Source organism: Boeremia exigua, assembly GCF_020726555.1.
Source record: "Boeremia exigua strain MPI-SDFR-AT-0100 chromosome Unknown C7974scaffold_1, whole genome shotgun sequence".
NCBI lineage: Eukaryota > Fungi > Ascomycota > Dothideomycetes > Pleosporales > Didymellaceae > Boeremia > Boeremia exigua.
The window spans coordinates 1,447,561-1,459,458 of NW_025763518.1; the positions used below are offsets into that span (position 1 = coordinate 1,447,561).

The 11,898-nt window shown below is 57.3% G+C and overlaps 3 protein-coding genes across 3 annotated transcripts; 2 read left to right on the forward strand and 1 right to left on the reverse strand.

Moving 5' to 3' along the window:
* The first annotated feature begins 62 nt into the window (after window positions 1-62).
* Window positions 63-5,055, forward strand: C7974DRAFT_439119 (UDP-glucose:glycoprotein glucosyltransferase-like protein). Its single transcript, XM_046145271.1, has 2 exons — window positions 63-445; window positions 494-5,055. Exons 1-2 carry the CDS (start codon window positions 303-305, stop codon window positions 4,857-4,859), a joined length of 4,509 nt encoding a protein of 1,502 aa, XP_046002741.1. The 5' UTR covers window positions 63-302; the 3' UTR covers window positions 4,860-5,055.
* A 109-nt stretch (window positions 5,056-5,164) lies between these two features.
* C7974DRAFT_300219 (uncharacterized protein) lies at window positions 5,165-6,562 on the reverse strand (the record flags this gene model as incomplete). Its single annotated transcript, XM_046137787.1, has 1 exon — window positions 5,165-6,562. One exon carries the CDS (start codon window positions 6,560-6,562, stop codon window positions 5,165-5,167), a length of 1,398 nt encoding a protein of 465 aa, XP_046002742.1.
* Window positions 6,563-7,379: 817 nt separating this feature from the next.
* On the forward strand, window positions 7,380-9,324 carry C7974DRAFT_12169 (DNA polymerase alpha/epsilon subunit B-domain-containing protein; the record flags this gene model as incomplete). The annotated part of the gene is made up of 2 exons (XM_046135161.1): window positions 7,380-7,543; window positions 7,606-9,324. Coding segments are annotated over 2 exons (1,800 nt in total), but the record flags the coding sequence as incomplete, so codon positions are not given.
* Between the last annotated feature and the right edge of the window lie 2,574 nt (window positions 9,325-11,898).

An 11,898-nucleotide genomic window follows, 5' to 3' on the forward strand; every position in this document is an offset into this window, starting at 1 on the left:
TCTGCACTAGCGTCACTTTTTGGGACACCTCCCAGTTGAAGCATTGCGTAGCAACCGTTCCTCAAGCACGGCTTCTTTTTGTCTTCAGTACGAGCGGTCAAGGCTCTGATTACTGTGTCGACTCTGGTAGTTGCACGGCTCCAAAACGTTGCTCTCGCGTAGAGTCATCCCGAAACGGAATGCTACACGTTGCAACAACTTCCTGATACTACACATCTTTCGCTTTCCCTTGACTACATCTTCCACAACCTCGAGGGAAGCTGTAGGAAGCTTTCAGGAAGCTACGTTCCGGGTTCGGCGAGATGCGCACTCCAGCCTCTTTGCTGAGTGCAAGGGCACTCGTCGCGTTGAGCGCATTCAGCCGCATCGGCGCTCTTGCAGATTCGAGCATCAACGTTGCTCTACAGGCTGCATTTAACCCAGCCCCTTACTTGGTCGAGCTCCTGTAGGCTATTTGTAACGTTCGTCTCCGAGCCTCGCTGACGACACAAAGAGAAACTGCAGCGGAAGAGAACGCGACCGCATACTTCCCCCTCCTCGATCGCATCTCTGAAGGCTGGCTCGACGAGCTCGACACAGAGAAGCAATTGTACGACAAGTTCATCGATATATTACAGACAGACGGCCACATCACTGACGCCGAGACCCTCGCCTCTTTCAACCTCGCCCTTTCTGTACGTTCGGCGGCGCCGCGCATAGAAGCACACTACCAATTCTACAAGACATCGGTCGAGCCGTCTCTGGAATCCGAACAGGGCAAGAACTGCCAGCTATGGGTCTCTCTCAATGGCCAACAATACTGCACACCACACATAGACGATGGCGAGCCAGCAGGCAGCATTCGAAACGAGCGCACGAACGAGTTACCATTCGATCGTATCCTGGGAAACAGTTCGGCCCTGCCTACCATTGTGTACGCCGATATTACCGCCCCGCGGTTTAAGAAGTTCCATAAGACTGTGAGCAGGACTGCGAAAGAAGGGAAGACATCCTACCGGGTCAGACATAAACCCTCCCTGAAGGGCCCCAAGACACCGTTGGTCGTCAACGGCTACGGTGTCGCCCTACAGTTGAAGAGAACGGACTATATTGTCATCGATGATAGACAGGCAGTACAGAGTGACACGGCAGACCAGAAACCGCTCGGGACCGAACTGGACGAACAGGCTGCAGACCTGAAGCCGCTGGCAAAAGACGATGTGCCTGACCTCGCTGAGAAGGCTGCAAGCTTCGTGCTGCAAAGTGATCAGCCAATGAACACGCTTCTGAAGCTGGTACGCGATTTTCCAAAGTACACCACGACCATCGCTGCGACCAACGCGACCTCGAACTTCCTCACTGAGCACTACAATAACCGCGAACTTCTCCTGACTACAGGGCACAACATTATCTGGATCAACGGCGTGCAAATCCCTGCAAGAGATGTGAATCCCTTTGCCCTCCTCGCCCATCTGCGGCGAGAACGGATGCTGATCAACGGCATCAGAAGCCAGGGACTGTCGGGTCCAGACGCCATTCGACTTTTGTCACACTCCGCCATTGCACAGGGCCAGAGTGGTGAAGAGCCTCAGCGGTACGACTTCAGGGATGAAGCTGAAGGAGGCAAAGTCATTGTCTGGATGAATGACGTCGAGAAGGACTCTCGCTATCAGAGCTGGCCCACTGAGCTCCGAGCTCTGCTACAGAGGACGTATCCTGGCCAGTTGCCCAACGTCCGACGCGACATTCACAACGCGATCTTGCCCATCGACTTCACTGATCCCGATCACGTCTCCAATGTAATCGAGACAGTCATTGGCCTTATCAGACGTGGCATTCCGTTGCGATGGGGACTTGTACCGCAGACTCGGACCCCTAGTGCTGAGGAACAAGCAAAGGTGGTATACTACCTGCAGCACACGTACGGTCTCTCTTCGGCTACCAAGTACCTATTGACAGCGATGGATACAAAGAAACTGGCGGGACCAGATAAGGCTAGCTTCGAAATCGCCATTAAGACGGCCACACTCCGGAAGGACCGTGAAACGCTCGAGTTCGAGGAGATTCTCGCATCGGAGACCCTTGGCGAGCGCGTTGAGAAAGCCAAGCACTACCTCGAACGCCTCGCAATGAACAGTCCAAATGCCCCAGCAATCGTAAACGGCGTGCCGGTTGCGCAAGGCGACAATTGGCTGTCAGAACTTAGTCAACGGATCAGTGTGGATCTTCGTCAGATTCAGAAAGCTGTGTACGAGGGCGATCTGAAAGAAGATAGTTGGGTACCACAGCAGTTCCTGCTCCAGGCTGCAGCCAAGCGAAACCCGCTCATCGTTCCAGAGAACGAGAAAGAGATCAAACTCGTTAACATGGCTGAGTTCGAGGAGAAGTACGGTGAGATCTTTATGAGATATCCTCGTATCGTAGCTGCCGAGTCTGCCAATAAGCGTGATTGGGCACATTTGACTGTATTTGGTGATTTCGACACTGAGTCCGGCCTAGCTCTGCTCAAGTCCATGGCACAATACCGCCAAACCAATACGAACGTGGAAATTGTCATCATGCAGAATTCAAATGCAGACCAGTCAGGTGTCTCCGAAGAAATCCTGGATGCCTTCATCAAGAACAAACGCCAGCTTGACACCAAGACACTTCTGGAGCTCCTGGACAGGGAGGTGGCCAAGGCTCCAACGCCTCCAAGGTCTACACGTCTGCGCACACTTGCTGGGCCCCTGTATGAGGAACTGGAGCTGAAACCTGGCCAGCTCGCTGTGCTAATCAACGGACGCTTCGTGGGACCTATCCCCGAGGACAAAGTCTTCTCCAGTGCAGATATTGATATGCTTGTTTCTTATGAGGCAACTAAGCGCATCGAACCTCTGAGCAGCGCTCTCGAGGATCTGCAGCTGACGTCGAAGATTGCTACACCATTCGATGTAGCTAAAATCCAGTCTCTCGTAGCCCTTTCCACCGTCTCTGATGTTCCCGATGGTATCTTCGAGACAGCATCGACTCTGAGGACAAGTGCGTACAGTAAATGGACCGCTGAGTACACTGCTATCGTCAAGGGAACCAAGGAGAGCGCGATCTTCCAAATCGTTGCGTCTATCGACCCTGCAACTGAGCAAGCACAGAGATGGATCCCAATCTTGAATACGCTCAGTGAGATGGACGGTACCTACCTCCAGCTCTTCTTGAATCCAAAGCAAATGTTACAGGAGCTCCCTGTGAAGCGATTCTACAGATATTTGCTCGGCTCCAAACCACGATTCAATGCTGATGGATCAGTTGATCATTTTAAGGCTCAGTTCAAGGGGATCCCAAGGAAAGCTCTTCTGAACTTGGGTATGGACGTCCCGCCATCCTGGCTTGTTGCCCCCGAAGAGTCGATCCATGATCTTGACAACATCAAGCTGAGTTCATTACCTGCCGATACCGACATTGACGCAGTCTATGGACTGGAGAGTATTCTCATCGAAGGGCATTCACGCGATACTACCAATGGCGGTCAGCCACCCCGCGGCGCCGAGGTCGTGCTGTCTACCGAAAAGGACCCACACTCTGCCGATACCATTATCATGGCCAATCTTGGTTACTTCCAGTTTAAGGCAAACCCTGGATTCTACAGCATCCAGTTGAAGAAGGGCAAATCACAGGAGATCTTCTCTCTCGACAGCGCCGGAGCCAAAGGCTGGGCGGTGCAACCTAACGATGAGTCAAATGAGCTTGTCCTCATGAGCTTTCAGGGTACAACTCTATTCCCCCGACTGTCTCGTAAGCCAGGGCAAGAAGAAGCCGACATCCTCGCAGATGAACAATCGGTTGTGTCTGAGCTTGCGACAAAGGGCACGGAGAAGGTGAACAAACTGCTAGGCAAGATTGGGCTCAATTTCAACAGCGAAAAGGTCTTCAAGAAGGGCGCTGAGCTTCTGGCTGGGGCGAAACCTGCAAAGACTCAGGCAGATATTAACATCTTCTCGGTGGCGTCTGGGCACCTCTACGAACGCATGTTGAGCATCATGATGCTCTCAGTCATGAAGCATACTGACCATAGCGTCAAGTTTTGGTTTATCGAACAATTCCTCTCGCCTTCATTCAAGCACTTTTTGCCTCACTTGGCTGCAGAGTATGGGTTCGAGTATGAACTGGTGACATACAAATGGCCGCACTGGCTGCGGCAGCAGTCGGAAAAGCAGCGCGAGATCTGGGGCTACAAGATTCTTTTCCTGGACGTGCTCTTCCCTCTCGACCTCGACAAGGTCATCTTCGTCGACGCGGATCAGATTGTGCGCACCGACATGTTCGAGCTCGTGACGCACGATTTGCAGGGAGCGCCGTATGGGTTCACGCCAATGGGCGACTCGCGCACAGAAATGGAAGGGTTCCGGTTCTGGAAGACAGGCTACTGGGCCAACTTTCTCCGCGGCAAGCCGTACCACATCTCGGCGCTGTACGTGGTCGACCTGAACCGGTTCCGCAAGATGGCGGCCGGTGACCGGCTGCGGCAACAATACCACAGCCTGTCGGCCGACCCGAACAGTCTGAGCAACCTCGATCAGGATCTGCCCAACAACATGCAGTTCAACCTTCCGATCCATTCGCTGCCACAGGAGTGGCTGTGGTGCGAGACGTGGTGCGCGGACGCGGACCTGGCGACGGCTAAGACGATCGATTTGTGCAACAATCCGCAGACGAAAGAACCCAAGCTGGACCGGGCGAAGCGACAGATCCCCGAGTGGACGGTGTACGACGACGAGATTGCAGGGCTGGCCCAGCGTACGCGGGGCGAGGAGAAGCAGGGCGAGGTTGTGGACGTGCAGGCTGAAGAGCAGGTGAGGGAGAAGCGGGAGAAGGACGAGGAGAGGACGCGGGATGAGTTGTAGATGCAAATGCAGGAGGGAGTTTGTCATGGACGTTTCATACGTCAGATGTATAGTGACCGGGTAGACATAGACATGGATATGCGGCATCGATTGATTGCCGTCCTAACGACGTGCTTGTGTTGAGGTATCTACGCAGGCCAAGCACTGAAAATCAACAAAATGCAGGCAACGGAGCCCAGAGCACCGCTTTCATTTCTTCATTCCCTCGCAGCATTTTCCAACCACTTGATCTTCCAATCAATCAGTTTTCAAATCACTTTGGTTTCCAATCACTCGGGTTTCAAACCACTCGGGTTTGTACTTATTCACGCAGGCTCTTGGGTCTTGCTCCGCTTTCCATTCGCAGCAGAGTCGTCTTCAACGGCAAGCTTCCTCTTGCCGCTCGCCTGCCCCGGGGCAGCGGGCTTCGGGGCAGCAGCAGCAGCAGCAGGGGGCGCAGGCTTTGCCTTTTTCCGCACGACCTGGCTGACGTCATTTGCGGTTGCGCTGGCCTGCTTGAGCAGCTCCTGCTGCTTCTGCTTGTCGGCGCCGAGCAGGCTACCAAACAGGCCCTGGACAACAGACGGGTCAATGGAGTCGTAATCCTGCTTGGTAGGGTCGAGCTTGAGGTCCTTTAGGCGGCCCTGCAGCTCCTCCAGCATGCCCTTTTTGTCTGCGATGATGGCGGCCTTGTCTTTTTTCTGGGCGGCGGTGAGGGCGGCGCCGGCGAGGGCGGCGGCTTCTTTCTTCAGGCGGGCTTGCAGCGACTGAATGGCGAGCTCGGTGTGCTTTGCGGCCTCATTGCGGAGGTCCCAGTTGATGCCGTCCTTGTCGTCGTCTGCGGCAGCGTTTGGTTCTTGCTGACGCTCGGCGCCAGCCTGGTCCTCTCTGATTTTGCTCACTGAGGCAAACTCTAGGGCAAGGGAAAGCGAGTAGTGCGATTCGGTGACGTTCTCGTGCTCGAAGGGGTTCAGCTGTTCTTGGAGGGCAAGGGCCGAGCGGGCGTCGGCCACGGCGTCGTGGAAGCGCTCGTTCTCTAGGGAGATGTCGACGAGGAAACCGTGACAGTCTGCGATCTTCTCTGTGATGGCGCGCTGGGCGGCAGATAGTGTCGCGGGGCCTTTGCCCTTGTCTGTCGAGGCGGCGGACGGGGCGTCGAGCTGCTTCTGGTAGAGGACGCGGGCCAGCTCGAAGGTCTCGTAGGCATTGCCAAAGTCGTCGTCGTCGTCGTCGTCCTGCTCGGCGTCGGCTTCGTCGTCGTCGTCATCGTCGGAGTCGTCCCAGTTCTCGTCGCCGGTGAGCTGGAAGTAGGCCGACGCCGGCTTGGGGGCTGTGGCGGCGGCGGCGGAGTGTGTGTCTGCAGCGCTGGCGGGCGCGGCGGCGTCTTGCTCGACGCGCTTCTTGGCCTTCTTCTTCTTCTGATCCTCCTGGGCGCCCTTGCTGCCGAGCACGTCGCTCTTGGCGACGGCGACCTTGTACAGGGCGCGGCCGTAGTAGAAGAGCAACTCGGCGTTCTCGGGGGCCATCTCGCCGTTGAGGGCGGCCTGGATCTCGACGGCGTCGGCGTAGTGGTCGGCGGCGGCGGCGAAGTTCTTGAGCGAGTACTGCAGCGCGGCGGCCTGGGTGAGCTCGGCGAGCTTCTCGGGCGTCTTGGGCAGCTCGTCGGCGTCTTGGGGCGGATCGGTCGCGACGGTGGCGGGCGGGGTGGTGGTGGGCGCGGCCATGCTGGTGGTGCGGTGGTGCGGCGGTGCGGCGGTGCTGGGGGTGGGTGTAGCTGAAGCGCGCTGGTGCGATACCGCGGTGGTGCTGTGCTGCGGTGCTGTCGCTGTGTGTCGACTGTCGAGTCTTCCGCGGCGGGCTGCACTAGCGGGACGCGTCGCGTCGACGCGTCCGATCCCATTACGCCCCGAAGCGGACATGCAGCCGCGGCAACACTCGCGACCACCACGACCACCTCGACCACCACAACCACCACCGCCGCCACCGCCACTACTCATGGCGACGGCACGGCGACCAGACAAGCCCGCGGCGGCGCCTGCAAGCCCAATGCCCCCGCCGCTGCCCGCCAACCCGATCCCCTCGTCGTCGCCCGCGTTCGGCACGCCCGTCCACCCCGTGCACCCGCGCAGGACCGCCCCAATCCGCGCCCCGCCTGCGCTGGCCCCCCGAGCCAAGCCGACGGTGCTGCCCGTCCTGCTGCCACCCGCGACGCTGCGGCCGCTCGCCTTCCGCACCTTCACCAAGAAGCACAGCCTGACGCTCACGTCGTCGGCGCTGCAGGCCCTCGCCGCCTTCATCGGCAAGCACTGCGGCGCGGGATGGCGCGAGGAGGGCCTCGCCGAGAAGGTGCTGGACGAGGCCGCCAAGAGCTGGAAGAAGTGCGGCGGCCCGGTCATTGTCGACGGCGACGCCGACACCCTCAAGGGCATCCTGCGCGCCCTAGAGGGCGCCATGGACGGCGGCCGCGTTGCCCCGGGCTCGACCCTCGGCCGCCCGCCCAGCTTCCACGCGGGCCCCGACCAGAGCGCCCTGCCGTCTCGCCCCGCGCCCGACGCCGCCGCGAGCTTCGGCCTGTCGCGCCTGGACGTCGACGACCACGACGACGACGCCGACCTGCTCCAGGACCCGCGCGAGTGGCTCGCCGTCACGGGCGCCTTCGAGCAGCCGCGCCTGCTGTACAACGCCGCCCAGCGGCATTTTGAGAAGTGAGCCGCTGCCGCCTGCGCCTGCCGCCTGTCTGTCGCCGACGCCCTGCTGACCTGCCCAGATCTGCCTCTGCCCCGTCGCTCTTCCCCAGTCCGGCCCACAAGACCGACCTCTTCCGCCAGCGCTACCACATCGTGCACCAGCGCATCCTGCGCAACGAGACCTTCCAGGCCCCGACCTTCAGCGCCGCCCGCTCAGCCGCCCTCAGCCGCACTGCCTCCGTCGCCACGTCGCAGCCAAACACCATCACGCCCATTGCCAATCTGCTGGGACGCACGGGGAGCGCCCACCTGCTCCTGGGCATGCTCGTCGTCTCGCCCACCGGAGCACTGTCCCTCTCAGACCTCACCGGCACAATCGTACTAGACATTCAGCACGCACGCCCGATACCGGAGAACGGCGCATACTTTGCCCCTGGCATGATCGTCCTCGTTGACGGCAGCTACGAAGAAGACCACGGCGCCGCCTCGTCCAATCTGGGAGGCACAGGAGGCATCGGCGGCACAATAGGCGGCCGGTTCCTCGCCTTCTCTGTCGGCCACCCTCCATGCGAGCGCCGAACAGCGACCCTGGGCGGGACTGACGAAATCGACAAGAGCAGTCTGCAAGGCCCAGCCTTTGGCTGGACCGACTTCCTCGGCCTTGGTTCGCAACGCGCCACAGGATCGCGCATGAACCGCATAGCAGCCAATCTGCTCACCTCCACTGCTTCACACAACATCGTCATCGCCTCAGACCTGCATCTTGATACCCCGTCCACTCTCAGCGCCCTCCGCACTCTCCTCCGCACATACTCCCCCTCCCAAGCCAACTCAAACCCAGTCTATCCACTGGCTGTTGTCCTCATCGGCAACTTCTCCTCCAAGGCCACGCTCGCCGCTGTGCCTGGCGCAGGGAGCATAGAGTACAAAGAACACTTTGACGCCCTTGCATCTGTGCTCTCAGAGTTCCAGTCTCTCATCGCACACACGTCCCTCGTCTTTGTCCCCGGCGACAACGACGCCTGGCCCAGCGCCTTCTCCGCCGGCGCCGCAACACCAATCCCTCGCAAACCAGTCCCGGCACTATTCACAAACAGACTACGCCGCGCTGTGGCGGAAGCAAATCGAGAAGTTTGGGGCGGGGGACGGGCCAAGGGGAAGGAAGGCGAAGTTCTGTGGACATCCAACCCGTCGCGACTGTCGTGGTTCGGGGTCAAGGGCGAAATGGCCATTCTGCGCGATGACCTCGCTGGCCGACTGCACCGGACTTCGATACGCTTCCCTAAACCGCAGGCGGAAGAGGAGGACGAAATGCCCTTTGCGCCCGAGCACGATGTAAACGAGGCCATGGACATTGACCTCCCTGCGCCACAGACTGTACAACCCCATCAAGAACCACCTATCGATGCGGAAACACAAACCGCAAGGGCGCTGACACGGACCATTCTCTCACAATCACATCTGAGTCCCTTCCCACTGTCCGCAAGGCCGCTCCACTGGGACTTTGCCCACGCCCTCGGCTTATATCCGCTGCCTACTAGTCTCGTGCTCGCCGACAGCGAGGCCCCGGCCTTTGTAGTCAAGTACTGCGGCTGCACCGTCATGAACCCCGGGCCCATCGACGCAAGTCGAGGCAGCAAAGGCAGAGAAGGGCGGAGCCGATGGGTCGAGTTCGATATCAGGACGAATGCGGGCGTGATTAGAAACGAGGGATGAGATGGATTTGCATATACCAGTTACGAGTGAATGAATTGAGCGTTTGCGTAGCACTACCACAGTGCTGCCAGCCTGATGGCCAATACTCCTGACCTCACCGAGTCTCCAGTCGAGTGAATATGAAGCTTGTTTTGATGGCAGTGATAAGTCTGACTGAGGGACATTGATGGTGAGTGGAGGCTTTGGCCTCGTCAAGCTCTGTCAGAAATTCACGACATCTTCACCATGCTACAAGACAGAAGATGCATTGCTCTCGCTCACAATGGTAGTCCAGTGTTTGCTAAAAGTCACTGCGTTTTGTGTATTTCTACATTCAAGTCTTGTCTCTTCCAAACATACTGCAATGCACATGTGGAATTCCTCCTGCACCTGCTCGTACTCCTGCTGTCGGTCCAATACATCCGAGTCGCCATCGTTACGTAAGACAGACGTACGCAAGCACATACCTTGCTTTCAGCTCTATGCATAGCACCGATCAAACGGTCGCTATGCGACAGATCGATCGCTTCCGTTTGGACAGTCTTTAAGCGCTCGGGCTTCTGCGGCGTGGTTCGTATTGTCGATTAACTTCAGGGCGTTGCTGCGGACCTCCGAACGGCTCTTGCATTAACCGCCATGGTCCGGATCCGGCGACAAACACCGACCCTCGCCGTGTTACTCATCTGGCAGGGAAATCGGATGCCGACAAGCGCGAGGGCCGAAATCATGATTCGGTAGCACCTTCCTTCCGCGTGTCAGCAGCACGGCACAAAAAGTGATGCTAATCCTGGCCGCAACAACAGGGGTTGGGCTCGCTCGCGCGCACCGTTGGGCTTCTATTCATGCTGCACAATGCATCGGAATCTTGGTTGCGTATACAGAGCATGGTCCGACGACGAAGAACAGCCGACGCCACATTAGGCACCGTGGAGATGATGCATCCACCCACAAGGGTCCTGATTAGAGATCGACCGTTTTGCTGGTAGCGGAGATGCTGCGTGATCCGACTGCACGTGCATGGCGCCCGTTGATTGGTCGGCTGCATCGAAACACTCTAAGCGAACAATCGGTGGATGCTACTGAAACTCCACGCGGACAGAACAGGATGAGGCTGCCCGAAGTCATACGAAGACGGCATGCCACACATACTCGCCCTGATTGTTGACCCGGCTCTTGCGTGCGAACGCACTTCTCGGCACATGATGCGCGTGCATCAGCATGTCGTTTATTCGAATCCACGCTGCGTGTTGCATGCACCCGATCCGGTGCCAGGTGCACGTCGGAAGTGCAACGTCGCAGGAAGATCAGCAATGGAGTCGTGGAAGTCAGGATCCGCACTTTGGTCGTAACATTACGCAATTCGAATACCACAACCTTGAGATGTGCCCAACGCTGTGCACCCTGTAAAAAAAGACATCATACGCTGCGGTGCGGCCCATATCTCTCTCACATCTTACCTGCTGCTGTAGGAATAGGAATATCAACCCAACGCGGAAAGCATCATCTCCAAACGCAAGTCGTGTCCTGTGCCGCATGTCCTCCTGTAGCCCGCCATCGTAGGTACGTGAATCATGTCACCGACATTCGAGGCACGCCGTCTCACGATTACTTACTCGGTCTCTTCTTCTGCACAGTGTCAATCAGGTATGTTTCATACCTGCTTTCGCTTAGAAGGCGCAACCGGTGTGGCTAATGGGCCCTCCCGTGTCTCTGATCGGTGAGGATGGGTCTTCAGACGACGGCATTGGAGGCGAGTGCCGGGAGGATTCCTCACTGCATGCCAGATAATCGTTTTCGTAATATAAGCGTATAGAAACTTGCTTTTGTGTCCGGATTGGTGACATGGAGTTGAGCAAGAGCATGGATGATTGGCCAGCGTGTGTCGTTCCGGTATCCATTGAAATTATTGCAATGCGCATCGCCCAAAGCGTCGTTCGCTGCGCAAGGCTGTAAGGCGGAGAAGTTCCAAGATCCTGTATGGTCATATGATGCTTGGTGTCGGTGGGGTCCATCTCCTTGATGAGGCAGCACGTGGAGCGGAGTAAAGTGAGGCAGGTGCTCCCCGCACACGATAAGAATGCTGTAATCAACCTTGCTCTTGCTGCATGCATGTTCGAAGCCTATTGTGAATTTCTGATGCGCATCATTCGCGGAACTCCGGAGATGTCGCTGCCGCATGGTTATCATACGTCTGAACAGGGCCAACTAAGCTGAAAGATCGCAGAACGCTCTTGAAACCTGCATCGCCGAGTGGAAGTTACTTGCTCCTTCGTTATCGTCATTGTATCTGTCCCAGAATAATTGATACACGTGCATGACAAGGTCCAACGGCTGCAGCGAGCAGCGAGGTATTTAGTTAGCAATCCTCCGGGATCGTCAACCGGTGCCATTGAACAGCCTGTCTTTCGCTAGCACTTGTCAGTATCTATTCTAACCCTGGTCTTGTTACCGCGGAATACCGACTCTGGTCAGTAAATGGTTTGTGGAAAAGGAAGCCCCGTGAGTTCTGCAACGGCAGACTGGTCATGAAATGACAATGTAAAGTGGGCTGAGGGGCTGAATTAGGACGCATAAGTCGAATGAAAATGCGGAGTTTGCACCCTTGTCTTTGATTTGACAACACCTCGTGTTGCAACTTCGACACGGTTCAGAATTGCGTGTCAGGTCCCTCGACATAC